The sequence below is a fragment of the Crassostrea angulata genome, chromosome 1, assembly GCF_025612915.1.
Source record: "Crassostrea angulata isolate pt1a10 chromosome 1, ASM2561291v2, whole genome shotgun sequence".
Classification (NCBI taxonomy): Eukaryota; Metazoa; Mollusca; class Bivalvia; order Ostreida; family Ostreidae; genus Magallana; species Magallana angulata.
In genome coordinates this window covers 51,633,846-51,659,573 of record NC_069111.1, presented here as the reverse complement: position 1 = coordinate 51,659,573, position 25,728 = coordinate 51,633,846, and the positions used below count along the sequence as shown (strand labels likewise).

The 25,728-nt window shown below is 34.9% G+C and overlaps 1 protein-coding gene across 5 annotated transcripts; it reads left to right on the top strand.

Moving 5' to 3' along the window:
- Positions 1 to 3,099: 3,099 nt before the first annotated feature.
- LOC128181884 (phosphatidate phosphatase LPIN2-like) lies at positions 3,100 to 23,886 on the top strand. Of its 5 annotated transcripts, none has more exons than XM_052850465.1 (18): positions 3,100 to 3,287; positions 6,989 to 7,350; positions 7,594 to 7,695; positions 7,861 to 8,169; positions 8,441 to 8,676; positions 9,103 to 9,290; positions 10,001 to 10,148; positions 13,011 to 13,328; positions 13,458 to 13,527; positions 15,850 to 16,005; positions 16,490 to 16,575; positions 17,420 to 17,594; positions 17,732 to 17,880; positions 18,017 to 18,256; positions 18,657 to 18,768; positions 18,910 to 19,013; positions 20,730 to 22,355; positions 22,444 to 23,886. In XM_052850465.1, exons 2-17 carry the CDS (start codon positions 7,162 to 7,164, stop codon positions 20,893 to 20,895), a joined length of 2,748 nt encoding a protein of 915 aa, XP_052706425.1. In that variant the 5' UTR covers positions 3,100 to 3,287; positions 6,989 to 7,161; the 3' UTR covers positions 20,896 to 22,355; positions 22,444 to 23,886. The 5 variants fall into 5 exon arrangements, with proteins under 5 accessions (XP_052706425.1, XP_052706419.1, XP_052706411.1 ...); XM_052850459.1 differs by lacking the exon at positions 3,100 to 3,287 and adding an exon at positions 4,658 to 4,799; XM_052850451.1 differs by lacking the exon at positions 3,100 to 3,287 and adding an exon at positions 4,666 to 4,820.
- The last annotated feature ends 1,842 nt before the right edge of the window (positions 23,887 to 25,728 follow it).

Genomic DNA, 25,728 nt, shown 5'->3' with positions numbered 1-25,728 from the left:
CTGTGATGGGTAGTACATTACAGAACTAAAGGTTCTCCAATTGATATTAATCAGTGTTGATGGCTATCTTGTTGTTTTCAACTCTTGTTGTGTTGTTGGACAAGACACTATATCTACATTCTATCAGACCACCTAGCCGTAGTGGGGTACTGACCTACGCTGGGTGTAAAGATGCATTGGACAAGTATCTAAATGACTCACATCGGCTAAGCACCATGAACACTGTAGATAAGCACCGGCCCCATGCGCCTCCGGGCTAGGAGAAGGATATAAGGTGCCTCACTATACCTTGAAATAGTTTCTCAAATCAGCAAAAAACAACTTGATTATATAAGATGGTATGATGCATAATAAGTATGCAAGTCAAATAGGCGAAAAATAAGTAGTTTTAAAAAAAAACATGATTTTCAGAAATTTAATTCGGTAAATATGAACAAAAGCCTCAGGTGGATTTGAACTCGGGATATGTGGTTCACAAGCCTAGTAACTTAACCACTACGCTTTGATGATATTCAAGCACATCAATCCATACAATAATGCCGAACAACATTTAAATTGCCATCTTGTGACGTAGTGTCATATAAAAAATATAAGCCTTGATGTAGTGAGCTACCTTAATTCTCTTTAGATGAGGATGATTTATAAAACGAATGAAACAGTGTAAACCTTTCAACTGGCTACATATCTTGTACAGAAGCATGACCTATGATCAGTGCCAGATTTAATAGTTTAAGGTTGCAGCAATTACATTGTCCCAATATTTTCCTCATTAGCTGTGTTTTGAAGTCAAGGACACTGTTTTCAATTGAGCTTTTTATTCACAGAATTGTTACTCTCTGTAGAATGGTACTGTAGAGGGAATACTAAGCGGGAGAAAACAAAGCCAGCTAGGCCAAAAGGCACGGAAGTGGAAGGCAACTTTAAGGATCCTCGTCACCCCGTCACTTCTACTTTTTATGACAGTACGTCACAACATGGCGTGTCGAATGCATTGTGAAGCAGTTTATTAATATATCGCCAAATTTGGTTGTCTATCTCTGTGGCACTATGGGTCATGATGGGTGTAGCTTCAATCTACCAATCTGCAGGTCCTGAGTTCGAATACCGCATGGACTTTTATTTTCATGAATAGTAGTACAATTTCAAAAATGATTTTCCCCAAAAAACTGATTTTTTTCTATCCTCTTGAAGTCAAACAGAAGCCAGAAATCTATGTCTTTAAGTAGTTTAAAAGTTCAGTATATGCAGAACTTTTCCTAAGTGTGTGGAGGTCCCCAGGAATCGGGTAGAACCTATTGGACATTAGTAATGTGTTAACTTCTGTTTAGGATACAATGATTACTTGATCACATCCTTAAAACACTATGTGATGTCCAAGGTCAAGGTAACCGATATAACCTCCAATTCAATAACCGTTGTGTCTAGTCGTTATCTGTGCAATCCGACAAATACGGCGGGCAAGATCTAAGTGCGACAGCCCATTGAGCTTGTATCTGTAGGTAAAAAAAAATATCACACAAAACTTTAACGATATTACGCGAAATGTTTGCGAATAAACACAAACCGTTCGGAAATGAAAACGTAACTTTCGCTAGTAAACCCGTAACTTGCTCGATTAAACGCAAAACTCTTACGAATAAGTGCTAACTTTCGCGATATAACGCGAAACTTTCGCGTTAAATTGCGAAAGCTCTGATTCATACGGTAAAGTTACATTAAACACATAAAATTTACGAATGAAGTATATTCTTTGTCTTTCTAAAGATATATAGATTTAAAGCATATAGAAAGTATAGTAAATTCGCCTAACGCATCGAGCTTAACATGGGGGCTGTATGATAGAAAATGATGTACCAAATTAAAAATTACAAAATTACAATTAAAAAAAAATGTTTCAATTTTTCTAGCAATTGTTCTATATAGAACGTAATTTCGTCCCCTAAGTTTATCACACATATAAGTACATGTAGTGTACACTGTTTGTCGTTCGTTTGGAAACCACTATCAAGGGTTTTAAGATTTCCCATGCTTGAATTTGTTACATAAATCAACGTGAAACAAAAAATATTTCATCTAATTTATTCAAAACTAAAATTAATTCGTTTTCTCTCATTGTTCTTTTTAATGGTTCTTGTTTGAAATAAATCGCTTTTCCAAAACACCGTTTTCCAGAGTGAAGGGTCAAAGGGTCAGAGGGATATTTGAAATTGGCGGGGGGGGGGGGGTGTTCCGAGTCATATTTTTGGTAATTTTACAATGTTTTAAGAAACTTGACTTTTCCCCGACCCTTCCACCCGACCCCCTCTTGATCCGCGCATGGAAAGTTACGCGTTTATCTAATCGCGAAAGTTTAGCGTTTATTCGCGATAAATTTACTCATTTTCGTAGGTATAATATAGCTATTTTTTATACCTACGAAAATCAGTTCAATTGGCTTTCGTAGATACAAGAAGGGTTCGATCAATACATAACAGATAAAAATATTATATCAAGTTCGATAAATCACCTGATCTCAGGTTTACACAAGATGCATCCGTCTCCAAAAATGGTACATGAAACGTGCTCTTATTTATATGCCGGTGTTTTATCCCAACATCCTTAATTACATGATTGGGGGCTGAACTTCCAAAATTATTTTATCAAAAATAATGTGTATCATACGTGTACACACACCCTCGTTTCTGCATTAGTGTACATGTGCACATGTTACTGGCATTGCCCACCGCATGCGGCCAATCGCCTTACAACTATATGTATATATAACTCCAATATCAATACCTACACCTGCTGGAAGGACAAGTAGGTGACGGTGGCAGGTTGTGTATTTACTGATAAATACCCCCGTGTACATGCCGCATCTCTCTCTCTCTCTCTCTCTCTCTCTCTCTCTCTCTCTCTCTCTCTCTCTCTCTCTCTCTCTCTCTCTCTCTCTCTCTTATCTTAATATACCGGTATGTGGCAATATTTAGGTCTCGTTTATTTACATGTCGTCAAAACTAGGTCGGATCCTAGTCAACGCCTCTGTTAGCAACCTCGTGATTGGTTAATCAGGACGTGCCCCCCTGACCACATGAAAATACACGTGAGACATCCTCGTACGTTTCCCTTGTATGTTTAACGAAAACGATAGAGAATGTTGGCCGTTATCTTATTCTGGAATTAGGTAACCGTGTCACGCACTTCTCGGTACAGAATGCATACTAGCGTAAACAAGACCTGTTATTGTGAATGATAAAATATCTGCACAGCGTACATGTATACACGCAGTTGCAATTGCTCACCAAATTGTAAGTATCATTTATATCCTTAATAACATTGTAACTATATTATATGATTTATTATAATGTAGTCATGTATTGTCTATATGGCTATGTCAAGCCTTATATATACAATCTTTGCATGCCCGCAAGTAGGTCGATATATATATATATATATATATATATATATATATATATATATATATATATATATATATATATATATATATATATATATATATATATATATATATATATATATATATATATATATATATGTTGTTGGTTTGTTTTGTTTTGTCTTCTTGCAGGGGCACGTAATACAAATAATAACTTCAATGTGCTACTGCAAATTTTAGAATTTCAAATAAAATTTTCTTTCAGATGATTGATAAATAGGTCTTTATTTAGCTGTTTAGATTAATTGATCCCTCTATCTCCTCACCGCCGAATTTTCAATCTCTATATATAGTATTAAATCATATTTTTCGGATGTGTCTTCCACCCCTTACCACACTTTAAAATTCGATGCTACAATCATGCTTCATATCCCCTGGAAACATATCCTGGAGAGAGAGAGAGAGAGAGAGAGAGAGAGAGAGAGAGAGAGAGAGTTTGAGTTTATTTGTGCCACATTCCTAACATAGTACGTACGATTAAGAATATGGTCTTATTTTTAGATTTTCGCTTTTAAATTAGCGACAAAACGTGCAACAGGTATCATAACATGTATTTTAAAATTAATTTGATTCTTGTCGTTCCGGCTCGACGACTTATTTAAATAGCACGTGGGAGATCTATATTTACTGGTTACCATATATACGTGATATTTTAATGTAAACATTATTTAGAGCATTCTCTTTTTTTAACAAGTAAGTAAGTAAGTAAATATTTTATTATAGTGACATGTGTATGTCATAAGTATAGTACAATACAATATTATACATCATCGAATTACACCCGGCCCATTGGACCTATATGTCACTTTGAAATCTTATAATATACAAATATAGTATAAACGTTTGAATGAGCGCATGAGCCTTCTTTGATTTATATACAGATTACAATAAATATGCCAATATGTACGTTGTCTAAAAATGTGTTTACTTTTGTTGTAAAAGCGCAGTACTAAAGACTTATATTGCACAATTAAGTGGACTATACATGAAGGGGGTGTTCATTAAATTCAATGAATGAAACGAAAATATGAAATAAAAAGAATTAGTCCATAAACAAACCAAAAAAAAGAACAAAACAAAGATGTAATAAGAAAATAACAACGAATAGGACTAACTGCTTGTCTTACGTGCTGGAGCCACTGGCCAGAGTACTTTTGATTCAGTCGTTATATCATGGTAAAAAAAAACCTCATACGGGATCCGCCAATGTATTCATTGACCTTTCGCTTCATGCGTCATGTGATCGGGTGATGCAAAATGGTGGACTGAATGCAGACTGGATACGATCATAATATTATCTGGTTTTCAAACTGCGTTTTTGTTTAAGTGTGTACAGTTCTTATTTAGAGACGCACGGAATAAGGTGAAATTTATTTTTCCAAAGGTATAACGTTACTGTAAGTAATGATAATTTATTGAATAAAAAGAAAATAAACATGCACGGACTTTTACCGGCAAACGTTCGGATATGCGTGAGGTACATGTAGGCCCTATTGATTCCAATGCAATAAATGCTTATAAATGTTACAAAGCTATGGAAAGTTGTTTTAATTAAAAAGCTTAAATGACCAAAAACTTTGAAAGAGGGAATAAACCTTTGATAATTGCGTCACCGTCAGCTGAGCTGTAAATTGACTGTTGTGATTGGGGAAACCCTCGGGCCATAGCATCTGTCGATTGGGCCGCCACAGTGTATCACACAATATGATCGGACGATACTGAAAGAAAATTGTGTAATACGGACGATTATAAATCGTCATAGATATAGCCCTGATCTAAGCAGGTAGTTTTTAGTGGATCAGCAAAACTGAGATGGTATACTGAACCATTAATGTCCGTATATGACCACAGTGTGTTCATAACTAAGCATTGAGTAAGTTAAAATTCTTCCCATAGTTTTGGTAATAGCCAGAATGAGTAAACAATTTTAGTTTGACGTGTGAATGTACATGTGTTAAAAGAGAATTAAAATAAGGTGTATTGCATCTATAGCATGCAATTTAACTCGGCCTAAACCAGTGGTGATTGATTTTTTAAATGTAAATGTATGAGAACAGCAAGCGGGCTTAGTTTCTTCAACACTTGCTTGGAAAAATGTGAACGTGTGGATTGTTTTAGCCTAAAGGTGTGTTAAATTACTGTTAATTATTTCATAGAGGAAAAATGGATTTGTAGTGTACTTGTGTTATTCATTTAAATACAAATTTTAGAGATTAATTGGCCCACAATAATGATATTTTAGGAATGAATTCAATATTTATTTGTTTTATACGATATAAAATGGTTTGGGGCAGTTTTCGCTTTATAAACTGCGAAGCGATTTTTAAGAAGCGTTAACTGTTTCAAACCATTTTATTTCGTATTAAATTAATAAATATTGAATTCATTGCTTAAAATTTAATTTTTTAACTCTTCGTTGTAGATAAAAACGGTCATTTGTCCTTTAAAATGACGTAAAATTGTACAAAATTCAAACGCAATGTCAAGCGTATTGATGCGTTTTTGACGTTAGTCTTATTATGACGTAGGTAACATTCTTTATACGATGTAAAATAATTTTTTAGCCTATCAGAAAGCACCTTACAACCAGAATTAAATTATTCTCATATAACTGCTTTCTTTTAAGATTTTGAAAGTGTAATTTGCATTTGCACTGTTCTGAATGCATTATATGAATCTATAGAATAGTGAAAACTTCTTTTCTGTGAGAACTTATTAATGACGTCTCTTTGATGGTTGCATTTTTATAAACATAAAAACACAGTAATGTTAATAATTACATGTATACCCCCCTACAAAGAAGGGAGGGTATATTGCTTTGCTGCTGTTTGTCGCCTGTCTGTCTGTCTGTCGGTCCACCAAGTTTCTGTTCATTTTCTTGGAAGACTGGCTGCATGTACTGAAATTTTGGATACCATCGAGCTAGTTTTGACAGAGTTATGCCCATTGGACTTTGAAAAAAATTCTAATTATTTGCACTTTCCGTTCATTTTTTCGCACAGGTGTTGGGGGGGGGGGGCAATGTTAAAAAGTTTAATAGGATATGAACAAGGTTGGTCACATGATCAAATCCAAAAAAGATTAAATATCGATGGTGAAACGCATTAGAATGTTAAATCAAATTTCACTACAGGTGTTTTAACTAATACATATTAATCATTTGTTTTTTAATTTATGTATCAAGATAAATTAAAATAAAATGGAGCTTTGATGAATGAATTGAAAGTAGTGTATAGATGTTAAAGGAAAGGAAACTGTCAAAGCATACATTGATAACCCAAACAATGTAAACATTATGTATTTTATTCAATCGCTTTTACTTTGTATTGATATATGTAGAATATTTACAATATGTTAACATGAATTCTTAAGATGAAATAGGAAGAGTTATATGATGAAATATTGATCATTCTCTGATTAGTGATTACTAAGGAAATGTGTCAATCTACATGAGTAATGCTCTCAATACAGACCTATTGAAAGTGATGCAGTGTGACATACGGAATAGATAAACTAAGTGTATATTACATCTTTATGATTGTTGTTTTGTAGAGTGCTGCCTGTGATGATGGTTAGGGCTCTCTGATTGAGAATCCCGTCCCAGGGTTCTACAGAGAATAGTATCCCAGGGTTCAACAGAAAACTGTATCCCAGGGTTCAACAGAGAACTGTATCCCAGCGTTCCACAGAGAACTGTATCCCAGGGTTCCTGAGAGCAGCAGAGTATGAGTTACTTCAGCTATGTGGGTAGGATTTTCTCCAATGTTAAAGGTTTCTACAATGAGATTAATGCGGCGACCCTGACTGGTGCTATCGATGCGGTCATCGTGCAGCAAGAGGACGGGTCGTACCTCTCCTCCCCGTTCCATGTCAGATTTGGAAAGCTGGGTGTCCTTAGAGCTAGGGAGAAATTGGTAAACATTTTCATGTCAGTATAAATGTATTTTACCTATATCTAAGTCTGAATGAACTTGTTTTAAGATTTGCTAACAAATGATCTTCTCTGATATGGGAAATTTGAAAAATTTGTCTTTTTTAGATCTTTTATTGATATTATCTACCAGTTTATTATATCAATTCATTAAAAACATGCATGTTAAATGTTTCCTTACCAATCATATATGGCATGCTGTGCAATTTTCCTGTCCTTTTGAAAGGTTGACATAGAAATCAATGGTGAGCCAGTGGACATTCACATGAAGCTTGGAGAGTCAGGAGAAGCCTTCTTTGTGGAGGAACTTCCAGAGGAAGACAGTGAAGTAAGCTCTATTCTGTGAGGATTCTATTGTAGTTAAGTGCACCTTTGCTAGGCAAGGGTCCACAATCTGCTAGCAAAGTTGAATCAAGTGTTTTGTAATGAAATATTAAGTTTTAAATGAGATTTGATTGAGGATCATGATTGACACTGCATTGATTCTGTGTAGGATTTTCCGGCCTACCTGGCTACTTCTCCACTGCCCTCTTCCTCCGACCTGATGAGGGAGGGGGTCAAGGAGATGAAGCAGGACTACCTCCACACGGCAGGGAAGGAGGAGGAGGAGGAGGAAGAAAATGCAGGAAAACATGAGTATGTGAACACTGCCGGCAATACCATTGAGGTGATCCCTCCAAAGTCCCCTGACCCTGACAGCAATGTCAGCATAACCATAGAGGACGAGGAGGGGAGGAAGAAAAAAGTCCGCAGGAAGAAGCGACCAGTGAGGAGGACGCCCTCTAATGAAGAAGGAGCTAAGGTAAATATTTTTTTTATTATGTAATCAAAAGGTATGTCTGTGCAAGATTTATTTTCTTTGTACTATGAAATGTTGTGGGATCTTGCATATCCCATATGGACATCAGAAAATTTCAGCATGTAGAATTCTAGATTTTAAAACAAATTTCCTAAGACTTTTTTTTATCATACAGTTTATGTACATGTGCTTAGTAAGCTTGCCATTTCTGAGTTTTATTTTGGTTAGTTACGTGACTGCTGACTGTTTTGTGATTACCGGTATTGTGTTGTAGAAAGGAGCAGATAAATCAGATGAGATATTCAACATGGATGATGTTTCCACTGATGATGAACTGGCCAATCTTCCCACCATATTACCAGACATGACCCCCAGGATGGGGAAGTCTGTTAGCCTTCCAGTGATGGACGAGAGCCAGGAAAGTCGTCTAGAGAGAACCAGTCAATGGGCCCAGTCCCAGTTCTCCTTTGGGCACCCATTCAGTGACACAGATATGTCACCCGTGGCAAGGTTAGAAAGAGTGTGCCCTCATGACCATGAAAGTTGTCTAGTCAAACATCTAAAATTTTGCCTTTTTATCTCACTGATGAATTGTGAATATACATGTACTAAAGCACCTTATCTATTTAAACTAACCTGGGTATCGTTTACCAAAAGACTTACAACTTGCAATTAAAAATGAATGTTCATTAATATTAAACTAATCAGTGTATCAATTTGGTGCCTAAAAAGTTTCATCTTAAAATAGATGTGAATGAATGGTTTAAATGTTTACTGGTATTCTGCTTTTAAAAGATAAATCCAGGCGACAGAAAAATTTTTTGACTTTGTCCTCAGTTCTTTAGTAAACACACATTAGAAAACTATTTACCTTAATACCTGCATTGTTTATACCATGATAAAAACTAGCCTACATCAGTGGAACTCTTGTTTCAGCCCCACCAACACCCGCCCTCCCTCCCCCAAGAGTGACACTGAGGTGGACCGCCAGAGACAGGGCCAGGTGGACCGGTCCATCCTGTCGGAGGAGGACAGCACTATGTGGGAGTGGGGGGACCTCCCCCGCCGCCCAGAGGAAGGGGAACCCCCCACTGAACCCAGTAAGGAGGCCCTGGACAAAGGAGGTGGGTGTCCATTGTGTGTCTAGTTTATATATCATATACATGTATATTTGGTGTATGTCCAGTGCTATTTGTGAAGTGGTGTGATATTGTAATATGGTGACTGGTTTGTATTGAAAATCAGGTTATTTTGTTGTCAAGAAACTTGGGGAGATTTCAGGGTTGTATATTTTTGAAACCAACTTGAATGCAAAACTTTTGCAGGACAGTCTTATCTTCAATGTATACTTGTAGTTTTGTAGATTTATAGTAGCGTGGTGAAAGTTGTCCCAAGTTGTTGAGAAAATAAATAAATACAGAGTTTATCATTCCTTATATGTTACAAATAAGTAATTTTTTAAAGTGTGTCCATATTCATTTTAATTTAAGGTGGTATGAGACACCTGTCAATATTAACATGGTTAAATGTACATTAAAATTAAAACTCTCTCACGGTTTAAAAATTTTCAAATTCACCATATAAAATATATTTTAATAAATATTTTGGAAAGGTAAAAATTATAAAAGCCCCAGCAGGATTCAAAATTATGACTTACAGATTGGTAGTAGACCCTCTAACTCAATGCACTACACTGTTTGGTAACAATTTTAGGAAAGAAAATGTTTATAAAATTATGCTTGATTTTATTGTATATTTTCATTGTAAGTTCGTCACAATATGGAGGTGTCCCATACAACTTTATTGCCTGTTTATGATGTGGTGTTGTTTCTAGGAGAATCCCAGGAGAGCAAGGGCCTGTTCCAGTTCATGAAGAAAACAAAAACTGTGAGGCACAAGCCTGAGGGGGAAGGCATATACCTGGACGACCTCAATCTGAAGGAAATGGATCCAGAGGTGGCTAAATTATACTTCCCTAAAAGGTAACACACCACAGAGAATTGACTGTTTTCGGATATACAGTACCCGCAGCGGTTTTTTTTACAATCCTATCCAATCAAATCATGTATCAATCCTATCGTATCGTGCGTGTATACTGCTCTATCCTGCGTTAATCCTATCATACCGTGCGTTAATCCAATCAGGTTTATTGTTCAATTTTAACAGTTTTTCCGTTTAACCTATCGTGTTAATCGTTTCGTGCCTTTTCATAAGCAAGTAAATTTATTTAAAATTTGCAAGTCGTTCAGAGCGCCGTACACGTATCGAAAAAAAGAATTATAAAATCCTATCCAGCATTCTATCATGATACTTATTTCTTAATTTCTTAATTTTTTAGATCAAAATTAACCAATATTACATGTAAATTATATCTGTAAGCATTGAAAATGAAAAATTAATGTAAACTATTGAAGTTCTTAGGAACAAGGTAACATATTTACCTGTTTATCGAATATATTAATTCATACGCGGAGTGTATTCTCCCGTTATTTTCTGTGTGACTTTTGATTTCGGGCTGAAATGTTCTTGGCAAGGGTGTGTGGTAATGAAAACTGTTACAATTTTAACAAATCGTACGCGGAATGTGAATCTGCATAAATATTTATTTAACTTGTATGTAAGGCCTAAGAAAAAAAAGTGTTTGTTTCCGCTCTCCCGACCGACCCCAGCTTTTACCCCCTGACTCAAAACTTTTTTAAAGGATTTTTGATGGAAAAATGTTTATTTATCCGATTTGGAAAAAAAATACTCGCTTGATGCAGTTACTCTTCTCACATCAGTGTAACTCAAACGTTTTGTTTCAAAATGGCTGTATGTTTCCATGTGTTGTAGATTTTAATAATGCTCTCATCGTTGGCAGAGGAAGTATCTGATATATAATATCATTTCTGTGTTTTCTTAAGACCAGCTTAATAGTTAGGAATTATATTAAAAGTATTTCTCATTTTATACCATTCAGCAGTGTCACTATCTAACCGGCATGTTTAGATACTGCAATATTAAAGGGAAACAAAAATATTTGAAAAAATTAAAAAAAATTCTGACCGACCCTAGTCACCCTACTTTTTTTCAGCATGAAAGCGGAAACAAACCATTTTTTTTTGTTAGGCCTAATATAATTCCTTTTTTAATACATCATTTTCTTATACAGAAAGAAATGTTTTTATGATAGATTTTATATTTACTTTAAACAAGAGTTGGATTTTTATAATTGAATCCGCTATATTCTGAGTGATTTGATCTCGGGCTGAAATATTCGCGACGATTGGCTTGGGTGTTCGGTAATGAAAACAATGTTAACAATACAGAAAATTTATTGATCATTTTAGCTCATAATTTAAGTTAAAAAAATGAACTGGTCATTCTTGTACATTCTATAAATGGCGCAGTGATGATTAACAACTCGGCAATTGTTACTAAAAAGAAATTCCATGTAAATCTGTATTCGTAAATGTTCTTTCTTAACTTCTTCCATTATCAGTTTATTCGTGAAGATCGTTTAAAGCGATTATACGTTTATCATGAACATCGTTTATCCTTTCCTATCGTGTATCAATCCTATCCTATCATGCATGTATATTGTTCTATCGTGCGTGAATCCTATCCTATCGTTTATCTTGTAAAAAGTAACGTTGCGGGTACTGTAACTTGTAATTGTAAAATCTCAGTAGAGATTGGAAAGAAAGTGGAGTGCATTGCTTCATAGATGTCATTGCTTCATGGATGTGGTTTGAACAAGATGTTTATAAAAAAAAGGATTTTTTACAACTTCTTAAAAATTAGAATGCCCTCTTTTGTGTTTTTGTTTACATGTATATAGGTGTCCTCTAGCTGGCATGCTCTGCTTGTTCTATTTCAACGCATCAATGCTTAAGTTTGCACCTGTACAATTTACTGTATTGTATTTTATAAGTAATCAGCTGTACGAAAATTCTTGATGTATATGTTTATCTCTGATGCATGAGATGTCAGCTTTTGTGAACTACTGAGCAGCACGGTCCTTATGTATCTTGTATTGCAGGCTTTCCTATCAGTAAGTACATACATACTGTGTAGTAGTCTTTGGCCTATACAACCATTACCTTGTACCTGTCTCAGAGTGTTGTCTTGCTGTGTTCTCTTTGTCCTAGATTCTTTTCACCTTGCATGTGACATTTCTTCCTCCATATCTGTGTAATGTATGAGGGGTATGGGATTAGGGAAAGGAATGCTGCTTGCACACAAGATCCTTATATTAACACACTGTCAAAAAAACAGTTAATGAATCTTGACCTAGGTCAGTGTGCTATAAAGTTGACAAGGTGTGTGTAGAGTTAGTGCAGAATTTGTATAAGTTGACTGCATGTAGACATTTATTGTACATGTAGATTGTACTTAGTGTCCTCTTTTACTCACTGAATTTATAAAGCCAGTCACTGAGTGAACACATACACAGAGTGTTTTCATATATATACATGTACTAACTGATTGCTAAGGGTCAGATTGAGCATATACAGTGTAGAGCAATAGGGGTGTGGAATTCAGCATCCATCATACTCCTTTTCTTGTCCAATCCTACCTACTGTTATTGCCATGTAATTAGATTTGTCATTATTACTTTGCTAACTAAATTTTGTTTCCAAAAAAAATTAAATCACAAAAATGTGTTTTTTTATCATCCATTAAAACAAAAGAGCACAAATTAAAATTGGAAAAAATTTATTTACTATATTTACCCACAAAAGTCTATAGATAGGTATAAAGCAAACTAAAAAAAAAAGGTTCATTCCTGGAAAATTTAGGACTTATGTTGCAGTGTTTATTCTAGAGTTTATAACAGAGCAGGGAACCTCTGTCTGTTTTAGATTCCACGACTCAAAGTTTGTGTCCATCAAGGAACGGATTGAGCCTACTGATGAAGACGCAGAGTCAGGGCGAGGGGCCTCACTTCCTGTCTCGCCTCACTCAGTAGAAGGCGCCATCGGGGGCCCCCCGGGGGTCAGCTTCCTAAAGTCTGAGGTCCAACATCTTAGGAATTTCTCCCTCTCCCTCTGTGGGGGCCTCAGTGACCCTGATGGCATGACCTTGGAGAAGTTCATGACCCACATAGTGACGTACGAGGATCTGTGTGAGAACTTCAACATGGTCACTAATCCAGACTTGGTGGTCCGAATTGGAGAAAAGTAAGATCTCTATATCTTCTAGTCAGACTAACTCAATAAGGTAGACAATAGGAATATGAGTGTTATAAGCTTTTAAACATTTCTGTTTCGTTGGTTTAATGGTGATATTTGTATATGTTTTGATATTAGCTACTACAACTGGCAGACTGCAGCCCCCATTATCCTGAGTCATGTCTGCTTTGAAAAAGATCTTCCAGAGGTGAGTATACTTTAAAGGTCACCCGGCAGTATGTACCAAGTATTTGGATAATTATTGGGAGATGACTGTTGAAATAATCAATCATTGGCTCTACCATCACACAAATGCTGTGTAAGGATGCTGTGTAATGAGTTTGTATGCAAGCATATTTACACCTCTCCTGACCTTTATTCATCCATAGAAGTACATGTAATACTACACCTATGCAATCTTCAGTTTGTTCTATAATTTTTGCGTTCAGAACTAGGTAGAAAAGTTATTTTCAACTTGAGAGCCTGAAACTCTAGTTTTGGAGGCATGATGCAGAGATTGTTAATTATCTTAATGTAAAAGAGCTTAAAATTCAATAGGGTATGAATTACCTGTATTCATGAGGACATGAAGAATTCCAGAGAGTTGGTTCACAGACTGTCAATAAGATCACAGGTGTTGTAGACTGGTTCTAGAGATCAGATTGAGGGGGGGGGGGGGGGGATTGAATGATTCTATAGAGCACATGCATTGACTTTAAACAGGGTTATTGATACATTGTTTCATTTTTGTCCATGACTCTCATTAGGGTGAGTTAACCATGCATCGGACCCATACCTTGGATCGGACAACTTTGGTTATAAATATAGAAATAAATGTGCATGAGCTCATGTGTTGTTTCGTACATTCCTGAATTAGAACTAATGAACTTTATCATTATTAAGAATTTGGCAGTCTTATTATTAAAGAAATAGCAAAATAGGCGTCATAAAATGACGTCAAATACGCCATCATTGAAAATTTATTTACAAAGATTTTACACTAAAGCAATATTTGAATGTTGTGCATTTGATTGTGAATTAGTGAAAATGCACTCTCTGCATAAAATAATTAGAAAGAAGTAAGTTTTGAAACAAAAGTTTATTAAAAGAAGCCCAAGAAATTTGAACAATTAATGTCATTGACAAGGTCATTTTTGCACCATATGTTCATTTCACCATGGATTGGACACAAATTAAGCATGCATCGGACATTTTTCGCTGCATGATTTCTTCTAATAATATGGAGATTAAGTGCCCATTCCTTGTGAAATACTTTAAATGTGAAGTAAAATGAAAATTTAAAAAATAATTGATACAAACATTTTCCTCAGACCACTAAAAATCGAGTTTTACGTACAAAGCCTTTTTAGTCCAAAGTTCCTGTAGTAGCTGGCACGATAAAGAACCCCTCATGATATATATTCCTTTAAACAGAAGCACTTGTCTAAATTCATATGTATGTAGATTTGAGGATTTACATCAAAAGAAATCTGAATAGCAATCGAATAAATTTATTTTTCCGAACCTTTGTATTTTTGCATTAAAACCAGAAAATGTTGTTATTTTTAATCTCTACTGTACTGCTATAGCTGTCCAATGCTTGGTAAATATTTTCCGATCCATGGTGAACACTTCATTAATTTGCTTTATTATCTACATTTTTAACAATTTCACAAGTTTTTCTCCAATAAGGCCTAAGAAAAAAAAAGTGTTTGTTTCCGCTTTCCCGACCGACCCTAGCTTTTACCCCCCGACTCAAAACTTTTTTTAAGGATTTTTGATGGAAAATCGTTTATTTTCATTTTTATCCGATTTGGAAAAAAAATTACTCAATTTTGGTCACAAAAACGCTTGAAGCAGTTACTCTTCTCAAATCAGTGTAATTCAAACGTTTTGTTTCAAAATGGCTGTATGTTTCCATGTGTTGTAGATTTTAATAATGCTCTCATCGTTGGCAGAGGAAGTATCTGATATATAATATCATTTCTGTGTTTTCTTAAGACCAGCTTAATAGTCAGGAATGATATTTAAAGTATTTCTCATTTTATACCATTCAGCAGTGTCAGTATCTAACCGGCATGTATGGATACTGCAATATTAAAGGGGAAAAAAAATATTTGAAAAAAAAAAAAAATTCCGACCGACCGACCCTACTTTTTTTCAGCATGAAAGCGGAAACAAACTATTTTTTTTATTAGCCCTAATTAAGGAAGGGGAAAACCTGTAACTTTTAAAACAAGTTTTATTTATATTTGGACGATATTTGATGCATGAACAAAGGGAATAATCCAAACGCGTCCGATGCATGGTGAAATCACCCTAATAGATTTTCTTATTTTGAATTTCATTGTAAATTGTCATTTATATGAATCCCATTTCAATTTCACCCCACTTACAATGAGAGCAAGTGGGGCCAAAAACCTCCCTATATCAACATTCATTGCTGCGAAATTTGAACAAAAGTAGCTTATATCATTGCATTTTTTTTCATACTGTACTATTTAGAAAAATTTTATTAATTGCTTCACAGAAAACCATGAATGATGTTGTAAAAGAACATATGCCAAAAAAGAAACCCAAGAAAGGGGGCATGTCCTCATGGTTCTCATGGCGACGAACAACAGACACGGCCAACCCTGCTGTAGGAAGCAGCCCGGGGGAGGTGGATGTAGCGGTCACTAAATCGGTGAGTGGCAAGGGTTGTCTATAGTGGGACTATGATGCTGAAGGGATTGCAATCTTGGATTTTTTTTCATGAATATTCACTTCTTTTGCCTCTCTATTTATCATAAAATTAGTTTTTACCAAGTTGCAATGAGCTCTCATAAAACAATGGTTTTGCGAAATACAGTTAAAATGAAAAGTCATTTAGCTTGTAGAAAATAATAAAGTTAGGGGGGAAACACTTTCAGCATTCTTAAAATGTATAATATACATCAAATTATGTGTGACTATAATATTCTTTGCAAAAACAAATTACCGTACATGTATTATAACTAAAAACTTGAATTTTGAATGGCAATAATACACTGTAAAATTTGGTACCGACTTTCAATCAGCTACATAACCTTTGAAATGAAGCTGAAAAATGGCAAAACACTTACTGGAGAGTATATATCCAACATGATGATTTATGTATCGATTTGCATTAATTTTTTTTTTTTTAACAGACGGAGAGCTCAACGACATCCATGTCTCCCCCCATCAGTCAGCCGGGCAGTCCCCGCAAATCTCAGCGAAGAATTACGGACGAAAGGTAAAATGTCTCTATATGGACTGTACAGTTCTGAAACAGCTGAAAAAGGGAAAACGGCTGTACTTTATGCCTCTACTGCTTACAATTTAAGTGTGACTTTAAAGTTGAACACCGCTTATAAATAGGCACTGTCACACAGGTACCTGGTATATAAACCCTTAGATTTCGTTACATCCGATTGCACACCTGAAACTCATGGCCAACGTGTAGTGTTCCTTTCGTTGTCTTTGGATTTTTATGCATGTAATTCTTGAAACTAAAACTTGAAAATTTCATTGCGATAGAGTAACACGGCGAGGCAAGATGTACTTCCACACAGGTGAGACCTCTAGAGTGAAATACTTTAAAATGTTAAGAGGTCTGTGGCTTATAAAGTGGTTGTAGGTAAAGCGGCGCTGAAAGAGAAATATGGCGGACAATGCCTATTTACGAGCGGTGTTCAGCTTAAAGCATTGAATTAGTATGATGACCAGGTGTTTTTCAAAGTTATAGCATCATTTCTTAGTTGATTTGTGATGGAAAATAAATGAAAAGTTTACATTTGAACAAGTATAACAATCTTTATGGGGAGTGTTTTGATGGTCACATCCACATTGTTCTGACACAAAGTAGTGTTTCCTGTGATACTACTGAGTTTGTGATGATAACAATGTGTACTATAAACATCACTTCATTACCGCACGTATTCCAATATGAAAACAATATCCATGATATGAATAAACATTTCCCATATTTTTCAGAGTCCTTGTATTTTCCTTAGCATTAGATATTGTTTTCTTTGCACCAATAAAAATGTGGTTGTTTTTGTTTTGTGACTTACCTCACTCCAGTGTTTTTTTTTCAGCCTGAAGAGTGAGGGGAATGACACTTCTTGTGATGACCTTGACACAGAGGACTCTGACCCAAGTGGTCAGCCAGCAAACCTTACCCCCAAGAGTCGGTCAAGCAGTAAGCCGATCGATGTCACCCCCTCTAAGGAGAAGTTCAAGAAGTCTCTCCGTCTTTCATCAGAACAAATTGTAAAAATTACATTATTTTGCTTTAATTTGAAAAATCGTGTGAATTTATAACTCTGTTAAATGTCTTACAGTAGGTTATCAATTTCATGAATAATAATTCCATGAGGTTACACAATTCTTGTAATTGTATTTTACAGAAAAATCTGAACTTGCATGAAGGCCAGAATGATGTATCTTTCTCTGTTACGACGCAGTATCAGGGGACGACCAGATGTATGTCACACATATACCTGTGGAACTATGACGATAAAATTGTGGTCTCTGACATTGATGGAACAATCACAAAGTAAGTTGTTCACCTGAATAGATCGAACGATTTCAATTTTATCATCAGGTATTTAGAACATTTGCGTTTTTATCTAGGTCTGACTAAAATTTCAATTTTATCATTAGGTATTGAGAACATTTTCGTTTTTACATAGATCTGACGTTTTGGGACAAATCCTTCCCATCATTGGTCGAGATTGGTCACAGTCGGGTGTGGCTCAACTCTTCACCCACATCAACAACAACGGATACAAGTTCCTGTATCTGTCGGCCCGAGCCATTGGTCAGTCTAAAGTGACAAAGGACCTGCTGCGTAGCATTAAGCAGGAGTTCCATGTCTTACCTGACGGACCACTGCTCCTGTCCCCAACCTCCCTCGTTAGTGCCTTCCACAGGTAAAAATACATTCTCAAAGTTTAATACCCGGTACTTGCATCTGGTAAGATTTTTAAAAGAGTTTTTTTTTTGCTTTAGATGCATATATATATTGTGCAATACTTACTTTTGTGGGCCAAAGTTTAGATGAAAATGAAAGAGAATTTGTAAAGTGTAAACATTTAGTAATATTGTGAAAGGCTCCAAATTTGCATTGGTCAGTAATGAATATTCTGGATACAAATCTCATCAATATTCCATGATCCTTAAGGATATAAAAGCCAATGAAATATTCTTCATTTTTGCTTTCATCTTTGCATATGTATCAATATATGATGCAGAAGATTTTCTGAATTTTCAGAAGTCTTCACAACAGGTTGCTAAAACAGGAAGGGATGTATGTTTTGGATTTTGTTGTAGGGAGGTGATAGAGAGAAAGCCTCAGGAGTTTAAGATTGCCTGCCTGCGTGACATTGGGGAACTGTTTCCGGGGCATAAGCCATTTTATGCAGGATTTGGGAACAAAATCAATGTAGGCTGTTTGAAAGAATCATATCTATTACATATCTATCTCAAATTAAAAAGTTAATTTTGTTGTCTGAATGCAGGTGTTTTCACTTTATAGAGAATTTTAAAAACAGCACATTTGAATTTATGATTTCTTATATTTCAGGATGTCTGGTCATACAAAGCCATTGATATTCCTGATGTACGGATTTTTACAATAAATCATCGTGGAGAGCTGAAACAGGAATCTTCCTACACATTTCAGTCCTCGTAAGTATAGATGTCTAAAATTAATATCTGTTAAGGTTATTAGCTTACCAGAGCTATAAGCTAAGTAATCTTTTGCTGATCATTGTTTGGCATCCATCCGTCTGTATATAGATCTATTTACATTTCCATACATGTTAACCTCCAGTGGTGAAAAATAGGTAGTATTTGTGCACGGTCTTTTTTGTATATATATTTTAAAGATTGTATTTTTATACTATATATGTAGATTGGGTCTCTGATTAGTAATTAAGTCTAATAATCTAAATTGTTATATTCAGTGGTATATTCTCACTATATAATTCTATATAGACGAATAGTCAATAATTGTAATATTAGCTCGTCCGAAAAATAATGATCGGTTAATATTTTTTTGATATTGACCAGCTAGGAATAATATCTAGAGAACATTCCCTCTATTTCAAATAATCGCCTCTGATTAGTTGGTTCGTAAACGATGACGTAAATAACTCTTCGCGACTCCAAAACAAGGTGATGTCATAATAGACAGTCAGTCAAGGCAAGTAAACAATGGACGCGCAATGCCACGGTTTGCTATCATAACGAATATAAGGATTTGCGAATTACTGTGAAGTAAAATCAGGTAAAACATCTGTATATTAATTCTTTCGGTCGGTGGAATATCAGCGGTTTGATGCTGAGGATATTTTGGAAATGAACTTTGCACAGAATTGAATTCGTGAATTCTTTGTTGAGCCAAGAAAATTATGGCGATCTGTTTTCAATTACTTTCTTAATTTTGGTTTTTTTCTTCATATAACAAAACAAATGTTGACTGTGTTTTCGGGCAACATTGATTATATTAGCCCCCTTGGGACGAAAATATTGCCCTCCGCTTCGCGTCTGGCAATATTTCGTCCCTCGAGGGCTAATATTATCAATGTTGCCCTCAACGCCAGTCAATATTTGTATGATAAAAAAGACTTAGTAATACATGTATAAACACATGTAAAAAAAAAAAAAAAAAAAAAAAAAAAAAAAAAGGTTAATTGTCATTTATTGAATACAAATGCACATATTTATGTAAAAGATAACCGGTATTTATTATTTAGGTTGACTTGTGAACTTAAACATTGTCAATTTTGCTCAGTCGATTACTTGAGTAACATAGAGGCATAAACCAGTGTTTAATTCAGAGCACTGTGTACGTTGTAAATGTAAACCAAATCGAAATAAATGGTGTGACACCAAAATAATTAGTTTTTTTTGTTTTTGATACAAAAGAGTTATACATCCTGTCAGCCTCCAGTAAATACTATTTCTTTAAATTCAATTGTGCATTAAAGCTTAATTATGTAGTTTATTTTCATAACATCATGACCAGATGTAATAATTTAAATCACTTTATTTATATAAATATGTTTTTGACTTTCCTTCCCATTTAAAAAACGTATTCTGTCATCATTAAAGCAATGTGTGGAATAACAAAACTTCCTTTTCCTTGATGAGGATGTCTTGTTAATAATGCAATCACTGGAAGTGACTTCTTTCGTCGTTCAATGTAAAACACATGCATGAAATAATCAGACTTTAAATAAAGCCTTTGTATGCCCCTGATTCAAGTCAACATAAGTGTTATGTCACATTAATGTTTGTCTGTGATTTATTAAGCCAAGTTTGAATATTTATTATGAAATATGGATATACAATTTGTTTTTCCTGTGTGGTTGATAGCACAATTACATGTTTATACTGCAGGTACTACAGTCTGTCAGAGATTGCTGACCATTTCTTTCCTCCGCGGGAACGCTTAGGGGTGTACGACAATCACTTCAGCACTGTCAAGTACTGGAAAGACCCCCTACCCCCGGTGACAGAGACTGAGATACTGGAGATAGACAAAGACGACCCGGCTGCTAAATGACAACCACCGTCCGCAGACAAGCAGTCCATCTCTGTTCCAGTAGATCCGACATTGTCGCGCTCCGACAGCATTCTCCAGAGTGATAATAGCTACGACCTCCTGGATACGTTTTCAGAGAGTGAGACAGAAGAAGACATTAGGCTAACGCAGGCCTTGGAGCCGAGACAGGAATTTCAGAAAACTGGGAAGTACTGGCTAATGCCTTTCAGTTTCTACATGTAAGAAAACAAAAGACTTCCAAAATTGTCAAATTTTCAAAATTTTATTTTAAGGTTTTAATAGTTTTCAGTTTTTTTTAAAAATAAAAATTAGAATTTTTTTCAAAACTCTGATGGATAAATTTGTTGGCAGTTTGGTGCAGAATAATTGAGTATGGCTGATAGTTAGGATTTTTTACCAAACTTTTGTTAGTTTGAGTTGGTCTCTTTTTGTTACAATTTACGTAAATTTCCCCTTCAGTGTTCAAATTACCCCCTTTAGTTGTATCTTCCCATTCCCCCGAGGAAACCCTGTTTGTCTGTGGTACTATGCTGAATTACTGTGTTCTGTTGTTTAAAGTAAGGAAGCACGGGAACAAAATCATGTTTATATACTTATATATTTGTTACAGTTTTTACATTTATATTTGTTTTCATCAATCAGCAGAATGTTCAGTTTTGAGAAATTTGCTGCTAGAAGAAAGATTGTGAAATAATTTAAATAAAGGCAGCAAAATGTGATTACTCTGTGTTGATACTATTACATGTGATTCATTGTGTGTGCGTATCAAAGACTGTATTGTTTTGAAATCTGTCAGAAATTGGTGCATAATACAGTCAGTCATGAGTACCAATATATATTTTTGTTGTGTAGAATTCATTTCAGATGACCATATTTTTCTTCCTTATTGTCTGAGTTTAAAACTGTTATTTGTTCAAGTATATGATTATTTTTGTTTTAGTACCGTTTTAAACATTAATTTTTTTTTCGAACATGGATAATTGAAAACTTTGACTTGCTATTTAGTGTTCTTTGAAATGGAATTGATTTGTAATTCCTTTCTTAGTTTACATTTACAAATTCTGTAAGGAGGTAACTATCCACTCCCTACATCTCCTCTTGTTTGCTAATGGTCATTTAACTGTCATAGGAGTTCAGAATTTAGTGTTTTATAATTAAGTAAGAGTCTTGTGAACACTGTGATAATTAGACAAATGTGTATAAAGTGAATAAGATATTTGTATTTACCCTAGTTATGGCTGAAAGCTGGGTGTAACTTGTGATGATGGCTTGATGTAATCTGTAGTGGAGGGCTGTGTCAAACTTTCTGAAATGAAAGTACTAGTGATTAAGATATACAGTAGAGATGAGTGAAGCACTTCAGATGGGTAGTATGATTAAATGTTTTATCTAGGTTATGGAGCCAGTTGATTTACATACTTCTATATTGATAAGCCAGCTGGTTTAGGGAGTTGTAGAAGGTTACTGAGTTCTTCCACTAGTTTCCCCCCCCCTTCTACAGGTGATATGTTTGCTAGATAAGCTAGCTGGTTTAGGGAGTTGTAGAAGGTTACGGAGTTCTTCCACTAGTTCGTCAGCTGCTACAGGTGATATGATAGATTATGATAGCTAGATTCTGTGATACATTAGATCTGGATCCAGAAACAAAGTGATGGTCATTCTGTGATGATGCAGGTACAGCTAAGCTTCACCAGTTCCTTAGAGTCAGGGCCACTGGTTTATTACTTATATTACAATATACACAAGATATAACACAAGATATAAGATATCAGGGATACAGTCAAAAGAGAATGTCGATATCAATACTGATGTGACATCTTAATTAATATTACAATTTGATGAAAGTGGTATGTGTGTAGTTTCATTATATGTCCATGAATTCTGTATACAAGTGAAATAGTCATTCATTAGTGGATTGATTCAGTTAAATGGGGTCAGCAGTATTAGCTGTGTGTAAGAAGGAGGGAATGAGTATAAGACTATTGAATGGAGTGTGAGTTACATTAATACACGTGTTATAACAACAGGTTGTCTGTGTGTAACCAAATATGTGGAAAATTGTGGCATTTTATAAATTCGTATGCAATGATCAGTCTTTGTTCCCAGAGGTTGACTAAGCCTTTATTCCCTCCCCCCCCCCCCCCCCCCCCCTCCATTTTATAAACACTTGTGAATGAACAATTTCTTTTCACTGTTTGATAAATTGTACATGCTGTATGTCTATAATTAAAAGACATTTGCACAAGGGTGTATACATTTACAAATCGATGAAAACATGATTTTATCAAAATATTTGCACATATTGTGTTGAAACAATTTTGTTGTAGCATGTGTCAGTGTAAGTACATGTATGCAGTATGTTAACCGTACATGTGTGCCCTTTGCATACAAGTTTTTAAATGTTGATAAACAGATGTGTGTGTCTCTATTGTTTAACCATTTGTATAAGCATTGACATATTTGTACAGGTATTATAGCTGTTGTTAACAGTATTTTGGAGTGGGGCCTGACTTTCTGTAAACAGGCACCTGTCTTTTGCTATAGGCGACTGTGCGCTACATAAGAGTAATAAATGGATGTTGTAGAAAGAAATTATGTTACTGATCGGGAATCTTGTTTGATTCAGACAATAAATGGAATGCAGATTCATTTATTGTTCTACCTCATTTAATTAGCTCTTCTCTTCTGTTCTATTTGTAGCATATGAAGAATTTGTTGTATTGTTAAATTATTTTTCTTGCGTTTTGAAAACAATTACAATTAATTACCATTTGGACAAATAAATCTCCTGAGCTCTTCGTGGGAGGCACAGCTATTTTTTTTTTTAGAAATTATTACTGATATAAACTGGTCATACATTGTTCTGTATGTAAATACCTATGAAGGTATATATAACACTTTGGATTGTCTCACTGTTATTGTTTGAAAAATAGGACCTTGAATTTCTTGTTTTTATAACACTGTTATTGCAATAAAGTACTTTAAAGTAAAGATGTCTCTTGTTTTTAGAGAAGAAAGAAGTCTTTATAAGTTTTATATAATTCATAGTATACTGAAGTATAGTGTAGATAAATAAAAAAAATTATGTACAAGTAAAAAATGAAAAACTATGTACACATTAAATGTCCATGTTAGGCAAATATCAATACAAAGCAAAGAAAGACACTTGTTGAATTTATGTCATATGTTACGGTTATTAAATGGTCGCATTAAAATTAACAGTATTTGAAGGGGATTGTAGACAAATTTACATACACTGAGTTCCCCCTTAAAAAAGTAGATTCTTCTGTTGTCTTTTGCACACACACACACACTAATGATGATGAATCATATGGATAAGTAAGCAAAAGTATCTGTTCACAAAATTATTGTTGTTGTGGATAATATACATTTTCGATTCATCAGCCATCCCAGAACATTGGAAAGAATTGATAAAGAATGTCCCGAGAGAAGAAATATCTGATGGCAATAATGAAAAATAAAGAAAGGCGCAAAAGGTATCAACACCTTTTTACCCTATATTTTTATCATCTGTCGCCGAAACCCCTGTAAATGTAAAACACAAATGGGCAATCTCTCACCAGAGGGCGTGTTACGCTGGGCTACAACAGTGTAAGTGGAGCGAAGCAGGAACGATAACTCTGGGTAGAGATTGACAAATGGCAAGAGAGAATGTCTATAGATATTGTAGAAAACGAATGGGAGCAATATTTTATGATTCCTCATAATGTCACAATGAACACAAAATTGATAAGTTTCCAATTCCAAATTTTACATAGAATTCTGTGCACTAACTCTTGTTTATTTATATTCAAAATATTAGATACTGAAATGTGTTCATATTGCCATGAAACTAAGGAGTCAATAAGTCATCTTTTTTATGGTTGTCTGCATGCACGAAACATTTGGATTACAATACAGGAAAAATTAAAGAACTTGTGCAATATTGATGTGTGTTTTAATTAACAAACAGTAATTTTTGGATGTAAACATGCGCGCCATCCCTGTATTGTATATATCACTTAATCTATTGATATTGTTAGCAAAAAGGTTTATTTATATTAACAGATGTAAGTATATTTTACCCTCTACAAAATCACTGTTCGAATACATTAAATGTTTTTGATATGTTGACATCAACTCTTCCCATTCATTGAACATACGAAAAGAAAATGGGGTCAAGGATAGTTGGCGGATCATCTCAAAAGTATTAGTTGCTTGAGTTTCTAATTTCATTCATCTTTTTATGTTACGATTGTACATGCATAGTTTGTGAATAAATTACAAAAAACAAAAAATACATTTTCGATTCGGCAACTATACCCACTACCTTCATACCTGTAGGAACCACCAAATAAAACATATTACTGTTTTAACCACTTCAAAGGCGGCTATTGAGACTTAACAATTAGTAAAATTTCCGCTCACAAAATAAAGAATATTTGATTTTACAAGTATATTGGTTGAACTTTCTTGTTTATAAATTCCGTTTTCTGTTTCGTTCCGCCATCTGTTCCACCAGGGACATGAATAACGTTAAACACAAAGAAAGCGGCGATTTAAATATTTCTTATAGTACTAGATTTTCACCTAGTTAAAGGAGGTTTTGCAAGTCGAGTTAGAGAGTCATATGGGTGGTATGTATGCATGCATTTCTCTCTCTCTCTCTCTCTCTCTCTCTCTCTCTCTCTGAAGTTGACGGTAACATAAATCTGAAGTTGACAGAATCATATCTATTACATATCTATCTCAAATTAAAAAGTTAATTTTGTTGTCTGAATGCAGGTGTTTTCACTTTATAGAGAATTTTAAAAACAGCACATTTGAATTTAT